Raw genomic sequence first — 15,516 nt, forward strand, 5'->3', positions numbered from 1 at the left:
GCGTCTGTATCGTCTAGGTGTGCGAACAGCCCCCCTGCTCACATCCCCTCCGTCAGGAGCAGAGAATGTCAGAGCAAGAGAGAGAGAGAGAAAAGTAAAAATCAAAAATCAATATGTGCTGTTTGATCTTTTAAGTATGCGAAGCACCGTGCAGGAAGCATATCGCTTGATAAAGCAGCCATATGTAAGCCCAGCAAAGAAGAGAGCAATGTGAAGGTAATCTTTCAGCGTTTTTTGAGGAGCGGCCGTATCCTCTAGGGGTGCGAAGAGCCCCCGTGCTCACAATATATTTGAGGAGTTTTATTTAATATGTAATACGCGCTCAGGTTGGATAGCTTCTCAGCCATCTGCCAATAGCATCCCTTGTATGAAATCAACTGGGCAAACCAACTATCTATCTATCTAATCTGGCAACCTGTCTAGGATTTCTTACTGTTTTGCATACAATTCTGGCAGAATAAGCTCAAGCTCTCCACAAGTCTGTACTACAAGACATGTTTTCAGGATACGGATAAATCGATTAACTTATCAGCCGTAGTGTTGTTAAATTGATAAAGTGTCTAATCATTCAAATCCCATCTTGTCATTTCTTGTCCCTGCTCTTTTCATTATATGATCTCCGAAAATCTGAGCCAATCCTCTTATTTGGCCTGCTATATAAAAGGTGACTTACAATATTTGAGCAATACAGTTGGCTAAATTTCTTTCGTTTTTCCAATTGGAACAAAGGCAGGTGAAGTGACTTGGTCATGGCCCCACAGTGTCAGTAGTGGGATTTGAAACCACAACCTCAGGGATTGAAGTCCAAAGTTATGGCAACACTTTAGTTTAGGTACTGCAAAAATGCATCCATTACTCAATCACTCTTATCAACAAGATATTAACAAAGGCTTCTTTTATTGTTAATCAGTAAAGTGGTTATTCATCTCTGTGCAGTGTGACATATGATATGCTGGTAAAACTACTTACAAATATTAAGAATTCACAGGTCTTATAAGTTTAGTATGCAATATCAAGAGACATATAACTCACTTACTCCAATCCAAAATTAAGTTATTTTAGTAGGCCATGACGCACACATAAATAACCACTTTACTGATGCATTGTAAGTGTATTATCATTAATACAAACCTTTGTTAAGCTCTTGATATGCAAAATTAAATGTTTAATAGATGCACTTTTGTAGTACTTAAACTAAAATGTTACCTAAAGTGGGAAGAACACTTTGTTAAGGTCTTGTTATGTGTAGGTATTAGGTGCATTTTTGCAGCACCTAAACTAAAGTGTTACGTAAAGTTTCTCCACACCCAGAATAAAAGGCAGAGAAAAGGCAAAAAGGTTTCTTCTCTGTTCCATTACCATCTTAGTTTTCCCATGTTGAACTTCAGTTGTCCTCTATGGTTGTGTTACTTTTCTATGGTGAACGTGTATAAGCACATGTATGTTCAGTATGCTCACTTTGTCCTCTAAGCTTTGCCTAGTGCAAGGCAGATCATAGTCTAAGCCAGTCTCTATTCAGAAAGACAAGAAATAATTAAAATATTCCACTTACAAGTTAGCTTATAGGGGTTATAACAGAACCTTCCATTAACAATGGTAGTAAGAAATAGACAAACATTTTAATATAACTAGGAAAATGCTTATATCATATGCTTATATGCTTGTATGAAAATGTGCTATATAGAGTAAATAAATGTTGTTGTTGTTATATTAATTTAACCTTACTAACTAACAAGCAGATGGTTCTTGAACTGCTGTTTTATCTTGCAAATCCTTAAGAGAGTCCATATGAACATTGAAAAAATGTCTACAAACAAGTCACAACTCAGAAATTGTTCCAATTTGGATTTTAATACAAAAAGATCTTAGCAGTGATGTTATAATTTATATGTCACCACCATCCTGACTTATTCATTCATTTCCCAGTTCAGTGTTGGCCCAGTCAGAATTTAACCTGGTGTCATCAGTCCCAGGCAGTAGCAAAGTCTGTGATGGGCACAGTGACTCGTGCACTCAAAGTCAGACATACAATTTAGTTTTTGGTAGGTGGGAGGGAATTGGAGTACCACAGAAAACAAGCAAACTCCACACACTTACTGCACCAGAATATGAACTCCTGCAGATGGGAGGCAGCAGTGCTCTTCCATGTCACCTAGTGACAATATTAAAAATACTCTGTATACTTAAAAAAAAAAAATCTTTCTTTAAACCTTTTTCATTATGTTTACTTACTGGAGGGCCTACAGCTCCAGCTTTTCCAGCAGGGCCAGGTGGTCCACTTTTACCCTGAAAAAAAAGACATTTCTATATTCACTATTGTGTACACAGATATAATTTTAAAATAAACATCTAAATAATGACAGTAACTTAAGCACATGATCTGTGTGGTCTAGGACATGTCTAGTTGTGACCTTGGTCACAAACTGAATGGTTACAGGGAGATATTGTGTAGTCCGAATGGTGATGGCCCTGTACCATCTCTGCAATGGCTGTCTAATGATTAAATGGATGCAGTGTGCAGCGAACTTCCTTGCCCTATTCGTTCTTTGTCAGTGAAAAAGTAATTTATTGATAGAAGATCATAGCCAGTCTTCTAGGCAATCTGATCCACCTGTTGTAGCCTGGTCTTGAACAGGAGGGAACCAGATAGTGACCGAAAAAATTTAGAACACTGTCTACGATAGCTGAACAAAAGTTAATTAAGAGAAATTGAGAAATGTTGAGTTTCCTTTAGCTGTTTTTGTCCCATACAGAATGTTGGCAACAGTGGTCCCTAAAACTTCAATGGCCTCACCACAGGCACAGCCTGATCCTAGATTTCTATGGTGGATGGGAGGTGTAGGAGTTGAAGTTTACACTGTGTTGATGGTGCTGATGTCTCAACCACACCATTTAACTCCACATCTCTAAGGTAGCAGATCTCATCATCATCATTAGTGATGAGAGCCACAACTGCCATTTTATAAGCAAATTTCACAGATTTTAGTGGACTTATTAAATGAGGTTCATTCACTAGTGTAAAGTGAGAACAAAATGTGTGTAAAAACACATCCCTGGTGAGAACCTGTACTAATACACAAAGCATCTGGGCTCAATCTTAGATAACCCTCTATCTTCCAAAGCTTTGGTACTATGCAAAACAATGTCATCAGCAAAATGCCTGTACCAGGAGGTTTGGTATTTTATCCCATGACTCAAAACATCCATAACCAGATCAAAGAGGTAAGGAATGAAGGTCCCCTGGTGCAAACCTACTCTAACTGGGATTGTCTGTTAAGCCAGCATTGCTTTTAACCCGAGTCCTCACTCTCTCATACATATCTTGGACAATCCTCACATACTTTTCTAGTAGCATCTCCAGACCTCTTGATATGGCAGTCTATCATAAGCCTTCTCCAAATCAATAAACATCGTATGCAATCCTTTACAAAAATGCTCGAGTATGACATAAAAAAATGTGCTTACATGTCACACTAGATAACATTTACTATATAAAACTCAAATTTTGCTTTGAACAATATATTGTAAAGAGTTAGGAGTATAGTAAATCTTATATTAGACTCTCACCTCTTCCCCTCTTGGCCCTCGAAGACCTTGTTGTCCTGGTGAACCAGGATCACCCTGAAAGATATGAGGCCATGTTACTTTAATCTGACTGTAAAATGCACACAACACAGCATATATGTCACTATAAGTTACCAGACTCATTTAGAACTTCTTATTTGCATGGTATTATTTTCTAATTATGGTATACTCTAAATAAATCTTTGAGATGAGGGGAAAATAACCATTGGAAATCCAAAGATTTTGCTTTAGTCAGTGTTGCTTATCATTTGTTAATTATGCTTTATTTTTTTAAATATGATGCCATGCCATGTGCTTTGTGGGTGGAGCCCCAGGAGGCGGGGCCACCTTGACATCATTGCTGCAGGGTCCACCTTCTGGCTTTATATTCTCAGATTTAGCAGTAGTTCATTGATTTTTGCAAATATCCTTTTGTAAGAAAAAAATAATAAATTCTTTCTATTGTTAAAGGTTACAGTTGGAATTGTCTATACCAGCCCGAGTTTTTATGTTTCATCTTCCTTGTGAAACACTTTCGTAAAGTTTGGGAATTTCTTTATATCTTTGAACTTTAAAAGCAAGCTCCCTATTGCGAGGCCAGTGTAAGCTGAAGCAGGCCAGTAGAATTTGGGAATTTTTAGCCTTGGGTCAAAGTTCTGAGCTGGCCAGTGAATTTTGAGGCCTGATATATGGGTCATTTTGGAAGCCTAATACCCCTTTATGCCATGGCTAGGCTCTGCCTTAGAACAGCTCTAAACTGCATTTATCCAATCTAAGCCCACTAATAGCACATACCCTTAACATAAAGTAACATGTTTATACGTTTTATTCTGTATTTGCACATATGTGACATAAATTTCTTACATCTTTTCCTGGAGGTCCTGATTTTCCAGGTGGACCCACCGTGCCAGGTTCTCCCTAATAAAAGAAAACAAATTCCAAATGCTTATACTATTCCAACATATAAGAAATACTAAGAAAGACTGAAAATACCACTTGAGCCACAAAGACGATTGTGATAATTTATAAAAGACCAAAAATCCGCACAAGAACAATTCTGTTATTATATACAGTAATATTTAATTTTTAAATATTTGGGAATATTTATACACATACTGCATAGAGTTATACAAAGAATATTGGCAAACGCTTGGACAAAACAATTCTAACTAGTGATTTAGGTTAACTTAACAATTAAGACAAAATCAAATTAAAAATTTTTCTTTACAAAAGTACTGAATAAAATATGTACACTGCTAAAGAGATAACGATTCAAATTAAGCACAAGTTAAGGTAAACATTAGCACTAATTCTTCACTTGTCTACTTAAGAAGGAGCATAATAGTAAAACGTTTATCAAAATAAAAGTAAAAAGTAGGCCAGTCAATATTTCCCTTTATAGCTCTTAGTCACAATATTTAAGGAAGTTACAGAATTTTCATGGGCAGTAAATATTTGCCTTTGCATCTGTAAAATTGCCCCTGCTTATATAGTGGATCACACCATTGATGCACAGGAACAGTCAGTCATGTCCAACCCGCTATAACCTAACACAGGGTCACGGGGGTCTGCTGGAGCCAATCCCAGCCAACACAGGGTGCAAGGCAGGAACAAACCCCGGGCAGGAAACCCATGAAGACACGGGGAGGACATGCAAACTTCACGCAGAGAGGACCCAGGAAGCGAACCTGGGTCTCCTAACTGCGAGGCAGCAGCACTACCACTGCACCACTGTGCCGCCCTACACAGGAACAGAATCGACTAAATTAATTTCTTCAAGAGGCCATTGAGAATAATGTAAGAGCACTGACTTTTGCATCAGCCAGGGATGTTGATATCAGTGCTGTGTTAGAAGCAGTATGAGGTGCCATTGCATATTCAAATGAGCAGCATCAGTGCCAGATGCAGTGAGGCCTAGAAAAAGGCAAAGTCTGCCACAGCCATATGATCTCCTTTTTAAGGAGGCTACAGCAAGCCACCCTCCTAAATATAGTGAGCTACACTTGAGCTTTCTTTGATTTTTGGGATGCTGTATTCTCTTCATAAGGTCTGAATTACATGTTTTTTAAATTTATAGTTATAATGGCACAGAATTGGCTGAGAGGTTTAATTTAATTTTGTTTTATTTTTTTATTGCTTTTACAATGTCATTTGCTGTCTGATTTGATGAATCTCGTTTAAATAAAATGTGCATACAAACTCACAGTGTAAAGACAGCAGTTATCATTATTTCATAATAACCCCTCATATAAGCAAAAAAAAGCCTATACATATTCTTACATAAGTGTAGATGACTAAACAGCAAGATGTTAATTTCACAGTATTTATAAAACAGCATTTTGTACACTGTATAAACTGTAAATTAACATAGAGATGTACTGCTATTCCCAAAAAAGCAAACAAAAAAAATGTAATTTGAACTGTTCTGCATTAGTTTGATTAATGTTTAGAATACATTGATATGCGCTCAGAGAATACTACAATACTACTTTGAATACTAGAATACTACTTTGTAATAAAAAACTTACCCTTGGACCAGGACCGCCTGGCTCACCCCGGTGTCCTTTAAATCCCTTTCAAAATCAAAAACAATATTTTTTACAGTAAAGTTTGAAAATACTTTTAAAAACATTTACAAAGAATGTAGAAAAGATTTTAAAACAAGATTTTAATTAATAGAAACATGTCAATAGGAATACAGTGAAAAATGTAAATGTTAAATAAAGCGTCACACATGTGCGATTGGGAGGCAGCTAGGGGGCCTAAATAATAGTAGTACCACGCCAGACCAGGGGGTGGCGAGCTGCACTGACTTTCTCTCTCCGCCTCTGCAGACCATCCACGGGAAATCCCACCAGGTGCCGGTGCTATTAATGATGTCACTTCCGGTACCTGTGCTATTGATGACATCACGTCCAGAACCAGGTTTGGGGGGTGGGGGGCATTCGGGTGTTGCCATGGATGATATCACTTCCGGTCCCTGGAGACGTCTGTTCATGGCGCTATGTATGGTGTCACTTCCGGTTCCGGTCAAGATGACGTCACTTTCTGTCACTGCCTTTAAAGCTGCCATCTTATCAAACTAAAATCAGTTCTGTTTTGGACTTCAACCTGAACACAACTCACAAAAAAATATCCATTTGCTGCCAGGCCATATTATATGGGTGGCTGCCCCAAACCTTTGATGTTTCTTGGCTATCTTTGTTACAAAAGGTAAAACGTTACATAAATTTACAGACATTTATATCTGGCGCTTTCCATTTGGTATTTTTAATAGCTAGCATACAATTGTTAAATGAGATAATTTTCCCACCTTGTTTTCATCAGGCTTAATGATGGGAGCAAAAGTAAATAACGGGATGACTTTTAACAAAGGTTGAATTTTCACTTTGATATTTATGTTTTTTAAGATCATATAGAAAGATATGTAAGGTAAATTTTTTTAGACGTTGGTCACATTTTTTTTCCTGTCTGTTAATTGAGGAAATGTAGGAAAACTTACAAAGTTTCATCCCAAACAATGACATTTAAGGTGGTTTAGGGTGCTTTTACTAATTTCAAACATAAAATTGACAAAATGGATATTGTAACGGTTAAAATAATTGGACCAATTGTGACAAAAAACAGTCATTGAACCCAACGTGCTTGTCCAATTTAATTTCTCAATATTTAGAAGATTTGATTACCTCATTGTTGCTGCATATTAATAGTCATGTTCTCTAGCAACTTGATCATATTTTGGGGGTTTTAAATAAAATATCTGGAAGACTAATTTGGATTTTGATATATTAGCATCAATATTTTCAGCTTCTCTGAATTATTAAAATTAAATGCCCACATTTAATTAAATAGAATTGACACAGGAAGAACTCCTTGAAAAGTGCTCAATTTATTTCCACTTCATTATATAAATGAGTAAAATCAGGCCATGTGAAGGATGCATTTGTTTAGTGCTGCCTGTCATCGGTCTATACATTATTAATGAACCAATTAAAAAATGCATCAAGTCAGTTTTCCTAAGCACCACAAAAGGAGCAATGCCACTGGTCTTTTCTTCCATAGTACATGACACTGAATGATACAAATTTCATACATTTTTTGTTAACTATTGGAGCTTAACTGTCAGTAGGTCGTGCAAATTAAGTGCTTGTAGGTGTAACCAGAAATGAAACAAGACTATCCAGGAAAATGGCAAAGCTACTTACAGGAGTTCCTCTGAGGCCATCTCTGCCTGGAGGGCCAATCTCTCCTTGCTTGCCCTGAAAAAAAGAGGTTACAAATAAACTCAAGTGACATTCTCACTGTTGCTACAACAAATTACAGAGACAATATGCTGAAAAAGAGAGTTCACTGCCTACGAGTTCATGAATGAAAGTATTAAGCAATCCTTGACCTTCACTTTGTTCCAACAGTGGATACATTTACCTGATTTAACAGCAACACAAACTTTACTTGATGTTATACACAGCGACTGTAGGGTCTTACCTTAGCCAGTCTCTTAAACAGCAGCTGGTTTGTGTATTTTATTAAATTCCAGGTTTCTGCCTAATTCAGAGGTACTTAATGCCAGTCCTGGAAAATGTACAGTATATTGCAACTTTTCTTTTAATTAGAGGACTAATTTCTTTTTTGAACTGAGCTCTTTGCTTAAATATGCTGCTTTATGTCATTTGCTTTTACTGAGTGTAGATGCTGAATTTCTGACTTAACAGAATGGGAGTTAATTTGTAGTACCACAAACAGAATACATTGATAAAAAATGAGATGGGAAATGACTAGTGGACGTTTTTAATAATACAGTTGTCGCCAAAAGTTTTGAGAGTGACACAAGTATTGGTTTTCACAAAGTTTGCTGCTTCAGTGTTTTTAAATCTTTTTGTCAGATGTTTCCATGGAATACTGAAGTATATTTAAACAGCATTTCATAAGTTCCAAAGGCTTATTAAGTTTATGCAAAGAGTCAATATTTGCAGTGTTGGCCCTTCTTTCTTTTTCAAGTCCTCTGCAATTCGCCCTGACATGCTGTCAATCAACTTCTGGGCCAAATCCTGACTGATGGCAGCCCATTCTTGCATAATCAATGCTTGAAGTTTGTCAGAATTTGTAAGTTTCTGTTTGTCCACCTGCCACTTGAGGATTGACCGACAAGTTCTCAATGGGATTAAGATCTGGGGAGTTTCCTGGTCATGGACCCTAGAATTTTGATGTTTTGTTCCCCAAACCACTTAGTTATCACTTTTGTCTTATGGCCCTGTGCTCCATCATGCTGGAAAAGGCATTGTTGGTCACCAAAATGTTCTTGGATGGTTGGGAGAAGTTGTCTCTTGGAGGATGTTTTGGTCCCATTCTTTATTCATGGCTGTGTCCTTAGGCAAAATTATGAGTGAGCCCACTCCCTTGGCTGAGAAGCAACCCCACACATGAATGGTCTCAGAATGTTTTACTATTGGCATGACACAGGACTGATGGTAACGCTCAACTGTTCTTCTCTGGATGACCCAAACAATCGGAAAGGGGATTCATTAGAGAAAATATCTTTACCCCTGTAGGCCTCACCAGTCCAGTCCCTGCTGTACCATGTGCAGAATATCAGTCTGTCCCTGATGTGTTTTTTGGAGAGAAGTGGCTTCTTTGCTGCCCTTCTTGACACCAGGCCATCCTCCAAAAGTCTTCGCCTCCCTCACTGTGCGTGCAGATGCACTCACACCTGCCTGCTACCATTCCTGAACAAGCTGTGTACTGGTGGTGCCCTGATCCAGAACCATGAATCAGCTTTAGGATACAGTCCTGGCACTTGCCGGACTTTCTTGGACACCCTGAAGCCTTTTTCACAACTGTAGTGGAATTTTTTTTTTTTTGGATTAAGTTAATTTTCGTGGTAAATTGGGACTTTGCAAATAATTGCAATTCATCTGATCACTCTAAATAACAGTCAGTCATCTTCCAACCCGCTATATCCTAACACAGGGTCATGGGGGTCTGCTGGAACTAATCCCAGCCAGCACAGGGCACAAGGCAGAAACAAATCCTTGGACAGGCCACCAACCCACTGCAGGACACACACACACACACCAAGCATACACTAGGGACAATTTAGGCTCGCCAATGCACCTAACCTGCATGTCTTTGGACTGTGGGACGAAACCAGGGCACCCAGAGGAAACCCACGCAGACACGGGGAGAACATGCAAACTCCACGCAGGGAGGCCCACACTCTGCATAACATGCTGGAGTAAATTGCAAATTGCCATCATAAAAACTAAGGCAGCAAACTTTGTGAAAATTAATATTTGTGTCATTCTCAAAACTTGTGGCCACAACTGTACTAGGAATCCTTGATTTTAACAGTTGATTCCTGCATGGTTGTACGTGTAAACTGAATCAAATTTTCACCTTTTGTCAAAAACATAGTTTAAGAGAAAGCAATATTAAAAGTAGTTGTAACTAAAAATAAACTAAATGAATCTCCTGCATCAGTTTGTATGTCCCATAACAAATAAGAAAAAAAACAAAAACATCTAACCGGCTCTCCAGGTTCTCCTTGCTTGCCTTCTTTTCCTTCCTTTCCAGGTAATCCCTGTCAAAATGAATTGAAAAGAATTTTAAACACACACTGGAATATACACAAGAATAAAGCGATCTGTGAAGTTTTCTTTATGAGCTAAGGTTTTTAATGAGGTTTTCAGCTGAATCTCTCTTTAATGTACCTCTCTGTTCAGGTCCTGTTTCATAAGCTGCATTCTGATTCTTGAATTAATTTATACACAAATGTGTATCGTTCCACTATCACGAACCCACATTTTAATTACCTTAATCAAAGAGTGATATAATAATTTAACTTTTAGCATTAAAGTAGATAACATATGAGAGTTATAACATGACACCTACCAGGTTTTGGCATGCAAAGTTACTTCTGTTTAAGTTATAAAGTGGCTCACCCACTTGCCTACTGTCCTATGGCTGTTCTTTCCCTCTGACCTCCTCATTTATCTCTCTTTCTGTGGGTGTATTTCCTCTCTGCCAACCAACTTATTTTTCCTTAATACCTCAAAACTCTTACTTCAGTATACAGCAGCAGCATGCATACTTTAATACTGTGATGGCCGAGCTTAAATTCTGTCCTTCATTAAGGTAATTGTACATGAAGAATAAAGTTCAGAAACAGAGAAAAAAACAGTATTACAAAACAGCAAGGTCTTCTTCTAAATGTACAAAATCTATGTATAAATGGCATTCATTGAACACTATTAACACAACACTTGGACATTAGTAATGGTGACGAGTCAGAGTACAGTAACATTGTGGATGTCTTCGTCTTGTGGTGCAGGGAAAACCATTTGCAACTCAACATCAGCAAGACAAAAAAGATGGTGGTGGACTTCCAACATGCCAATGAGCCTCTAAGACCAGTCACCATTCAGGGGGAGGATGTGGCTGTAGTGCAGTACCTGGGGGTTCACATAAGATGGGCCTCAACAGACTGTACGTCCTAGGGAGACTTAAGTCTTTTGATGTATATGGCAAGTTGCTGGAATTGTTCGATCACTCAGTAGTAGCCAATGTATTGTTTTATGCTGCAGTCTTCTGGAGTAGCAACTTGAGCTCTAGAGATGCACAATACTTGAAAAAACTTATCAGGAAAGCATACTCCATCAAAGAGTTAACCCTGGACACACTGAAAGATGTTGTGGAAATGAGGATGGTGGCAAAATTGTATGGCATCTTGAAAAATACCCCCCAGGATGTGCTCTCTTGAAGCAAATTTAGCCACAGGCTCATTTCATCACGGTGTGCTAAGAAGCGCCTCTGGTGGTCTTTTCTGCCCACTGCTACCAGGTAATTTAATTCTTCCTTACAATGCCCCAAACTATATGCTAATACTATTTAAGGTAATATTACAATTTCTGCACAATATGCTTTATTTATTTATACTAGCCAACCCGCGGCGTACCATATGCTGCATAATTATGTATTGATGGGTGAACACTTCCTGAACGACACTGTTGTCAAAATGGCGTGGGTTTGAGGATACGACTGTGAGTGAATGAAAAGATAGACCTCTGGAGAGAGCAACATATAATTGTCCGTGACTGAAAGTGGGATCATCTGTGACGAAGAAGGCCACGCTGGTGAAAGTTACTTCGTCGGTAGGAATAAGTGTCAGTACTTGTAGATTAAGGTGTAGCGTGTCTTCATTGTTGACGTTTAATATAGCTTGCGTACTGAGATGTTCCGGAGTCACAGTTGAGAAACACTTTTTTAATGTCTTTTAAGCACAGGGGAAAAAATGAACATGTGAAACATCCGTAATGTAATAAGCCACCAAGAAAGTAACATTGCAACAATGCTATCTACAACCCGATTGCTGTAAACAGAAGTGAAAACAAAATCGAGCCCGGTGCATTCTTTAACTGCCTTGTAGCGCAGTAATAGTGCTGCTGCTTTGCAGTAAGGAGACTGTGGAAGATTGTGGGTTCGCTTCCCAGGTCCTCCCTGTGTGGATAGCGCTTTGAATACTGAGAACACCGCTATATCAATGTAACGAAGTATTATTATTCTTATGTGTCCAGTGCTCTCTCTTGCGCGCGTGCCTGTATGTATGTATGTATGTATGTATGTATGTGTGTGTGCCGCTCGCTCGCTCTCTCTCTCGCTCGCTCGCTGCACGTGTTCCTGCAGGCATACGCCGCATAATTATTTATTGATGGCTGAACACTTCCGGAAAGACACAGTTGTCTAAAAGGTGTGGGTTTGACGATACAACAGTAAGTGAATGAAAAGATGGAACTCTAGAGAGAGCAACATACAACTGTCCGTGACTGAAAACTGGTTTTGGCAGATACATGCATATCTTTTTGAAAGTTTGGCCCTGTGCCTTGTTAATTGTAAACGCAAAGGCCAATCTAACAGGAAATTGTCTTCGTGTAATAGTAAAAGGCAAATTATCTGCGACAAACTGTTTTACATGCTGCATACCAACCCGCGGCATAGTATACGCCACATAATCACGCCGCTTTTTAAATGTTTTTTAAGCAGAGGGAAAAAAATGAACATTTGCAAAATCCGCAACGCTGCTTTCAGTAAGTTTAATTTGTCGGCCACTTTTTGCCAGCCGTCTTTTCTGGTTTGGGCTGCTTTTGCAGTGTTACCGCTTGTGCATATTAAATCTTGAAATCCTTCGAGTAACTAATTAACTAACTAACACCCACCCACACACACAGCTTGTGTGAAAAAAATGTGCCCGTTCTTTTATCATTTTGTTGCAGCCTATCGAAGACTTGCTGATCATGTTTTCTAGACTCAATATACATTGGCTTTTCACTCAGCGCGGGGGCGCGCAAGAGCAACATACAAGTGTCCGTGACTGAAAACTGGTTTTGGCAGTGCACATCTTTTTGAAAGTTTGGCCCTGTGCCTTAGATTTGCCTTTGCAATGACAATAACAGGAAATTGTCTTCGTGTAAAAGTAAAAGGCAAATTATCCGCGACCAACAAACTGTTTTACACGCTGCATACCAACCCGCGGCGTAGTATACGCCGCATAATCACTCCGCTTTTGTAATGTTTTTTAAGCAGAGGGAGAAAAATAAACATTTGCAAAATCCGTAACGTTTATCATGGTGTCGGAGAGTGGAGACATGCTGCATGTTCGTCGAACATGCAAGTAAGAATTTCACTATCCTGTCTACACACAGCCATACTACTAGATAGATAGATTTATACTTTATTAATCCCAAGGGGAAATTCACATTCACATACTACTACTCCTACTCCCCTTTGTTTATTTAATAAATCATTAAATTTTGTATATTTTGGCTTCATTGGCCTTGTGCTGGTTAAGAGAGTCAATCTCTATCCATTTTAAATACGGTATGGCTATTAAATAACGAGACTGAGCTTCTGTGGCTCGAACCACATTGCATAGGCTGGAACTGGAAGGAGGACACTGTTCTTAGACAAGCATAAACTAGCCCTGCAAGATTCAATCCCATTGTATTATTAGTTCACAGTATTACTTTATTTGAAGTTAACATGTTTTTCTTGTGCATTGGAAAAATGATAGTTCAAAAGCAAAGTATCAGAATGAAACTTTTAAAGAAGTTAAACAAAATGGCTATGAAATGTTTTCGGATGCTCACTGAGGTTTACAGGGAAGAACGTATGTCACATACATGTGTGGCACAAAGGATTCTGTGGGGGTCAAGAGGATGTAGAAGGCAGTGAATGTCCTGTATGACATGTACATTAAAAAGCAACTAGAATGTGCAAATAATCAAAGAAATCGTTCAAAATGATCAACAACTTAGCATTAGAATGATTGCAGAAATGGTTCAAATTGATACAATCAGTGGTGGGCCGCATTGGGTGACATCAGTGGGGTTGGTGACGCCTAAATGGTTGTCTGTAAAATTTTTGTGCAGTATTTTGGACTGAAATCACCAAGAGGGAAGACTCAATGACACAATCGAGTGTCCACCGATGGCAATCATCAAGGGGGGACCCTACCATGCCACCCCTCCACTTGATAAAAATTTTGAATGTCTGTGTGCCACTAAGAGTGGGTATTACCAAACTACATTAAATGGCTGGGGGTCTGTTCACTGCATTGTTCAAAGTACAGTATGATGAATTCTCTGTTAGGTAGCTTTATTCATCAAGTCATTCAAGGACCTTCTGGGGTCTTAATCCAGCCTTGGTTACTACACTGGTTGACACCAACCCTAGTAATGCCACTGAATACAATGTAACTTATTTTTGTATTGCGCTCTTTACTGAGTGCTGGTGCAGAGTGCTGTGAACAAGCAAGATAAAATACAAGGATAGATTTTATATATAAACATTAATAAAGAGAGAGGGAGAGAGAGAGTAGATGAATTGGTAGATGAAAAGGGAAGACTCAATTCTACTGAATGTTCTCTTAACCCCAGCCCCCAAATGTGAACTTAAGTGTGGTATCTACTTGTTTTCTTACGTACCATTAATCCTGGAAGACCTGGAGGACCCTGGATGCCCTTGAGACCTTCTTTTCCCTAGTAAAGAATGTGAGTTATTATTCAAAAAACATTAAATGCAATGGTTATTTTTAAATCTATATTTTCTATATGTTCCAAAAACAATATTCTTAAAAATTAATTGACTAAGTTTTGCTAATTAATATTTAGCTAACCAACGGGTATAAAGTGTAGAATAATTTTTAATAAATACCATGTGTAAAGAAATAACTTTGACTTGGAAAATACCAAACATATCCTTTACAGCAAAGCACAGATGAATCTGTAGCTTATGCTCATCATACGTACTTTCTTTTATTGAATGTTTTTACCCCTAATAATGTGTACTTCTGAGAATCTTTGGACATCTGAGTGCCTATTCACTGCATGATTATATTCATAAAGCTTTCACAGTGCAGTTTTCTTAAAACATTTTTATTATTTTTTACATAAAATACACCAACAATGGGAAAAACTATATTTCAGGTTATAATACCCAATTAAACACTCAGAGACAACCTGATGTATATAACATATTGTCACAAATAAGCATTTTAGCTTGTTTCCACTGTATAATGGAGGAAAGTACACTTGTTAAATTTTGTATTTCAATACAAACTCTTCATGACGTTAGTTTATCAACTTTTATGGCATTTTGTTTGATTCTAAAACTGAGTTCAGAAAACCAAAATCCGTCATTGTCGCAGCAATGATCCTTCCTAACAGCTTTTGTAGAAGACTTTGAAGGACTAACTTGAAAACAAGATACATTATAGCAAATCTCTTAATCAGGGATTCAGATGTCTTTAAATCAAAATGAAACTGTCATCATTTGCGTAAAGAATGATCTTTTTAAGAACGTGTAGCCCAAAACAGTTGAAATTTGGACTTAACACAACCCTTTATATGTGTATATAATTAGGTAAATTTTTGTATACATTGCGTGGTGCTTATTTGTATG

The 15,516-nt window shown here is 38.1% G+C and overlaps 1 protein-coding gene across 1 annotated transcript in view; it reads right to left on the bottom strand.

Annotated features, from left to right (window-relative positions):
• col22a1 (collagen, type XXII, alpha 1) overlaps positions 1-15,516 on the bottom strand; it is a 349,052-nt gene that overhangs the window by 17,913 nt on the left and 315,623 nt on the right. The window contains exons 51-57 of the mRNA XM_028818045.2: positions 14,541-14,594; positions 10,088-10,141; positions 7,770-7,823; positions 6,093-6,137; positions 4,429-4,482; positions 3,568-3,621; positions 2,233-2,286 (exon numbers count right to left, since the gene is read on the bottom strand). Of these exons, the coding sequence (XP_028673878.1) occupies positions 2,233-2,286; positions 3,568-3,621; positions 4,429-4,482; positions 6,093-6,137; positions 7,770-7,823; positions 10,088-10,141; positions 14,541-14,594 (369 nt within the window). The remainder of the gene's footprint in view (positions 1-2,232; positions 2,287-3,567; positions 3,622-4,428; positions 4,483-6,092; positions 6,138-7,769; positions 7,824-10,087; positions 10,142-14,540; positions 14,595-15,516) is intronic.

Source organism: Erpetoichthys calabaricus, chromosome 13 (assembly GCF_900747795.2).
Source record: "Erpetoichthys calabaricus chromosome 13, fErpCal1.3, whole genome shotgun sequence".
Classification (NCBI taxonomy): Eukaryota; Metazoa; Chordata; class Cladistia; order Polypteriformes; family Polypteridae; genus Erpetoichthys; species Erpetoichthys calabaricus.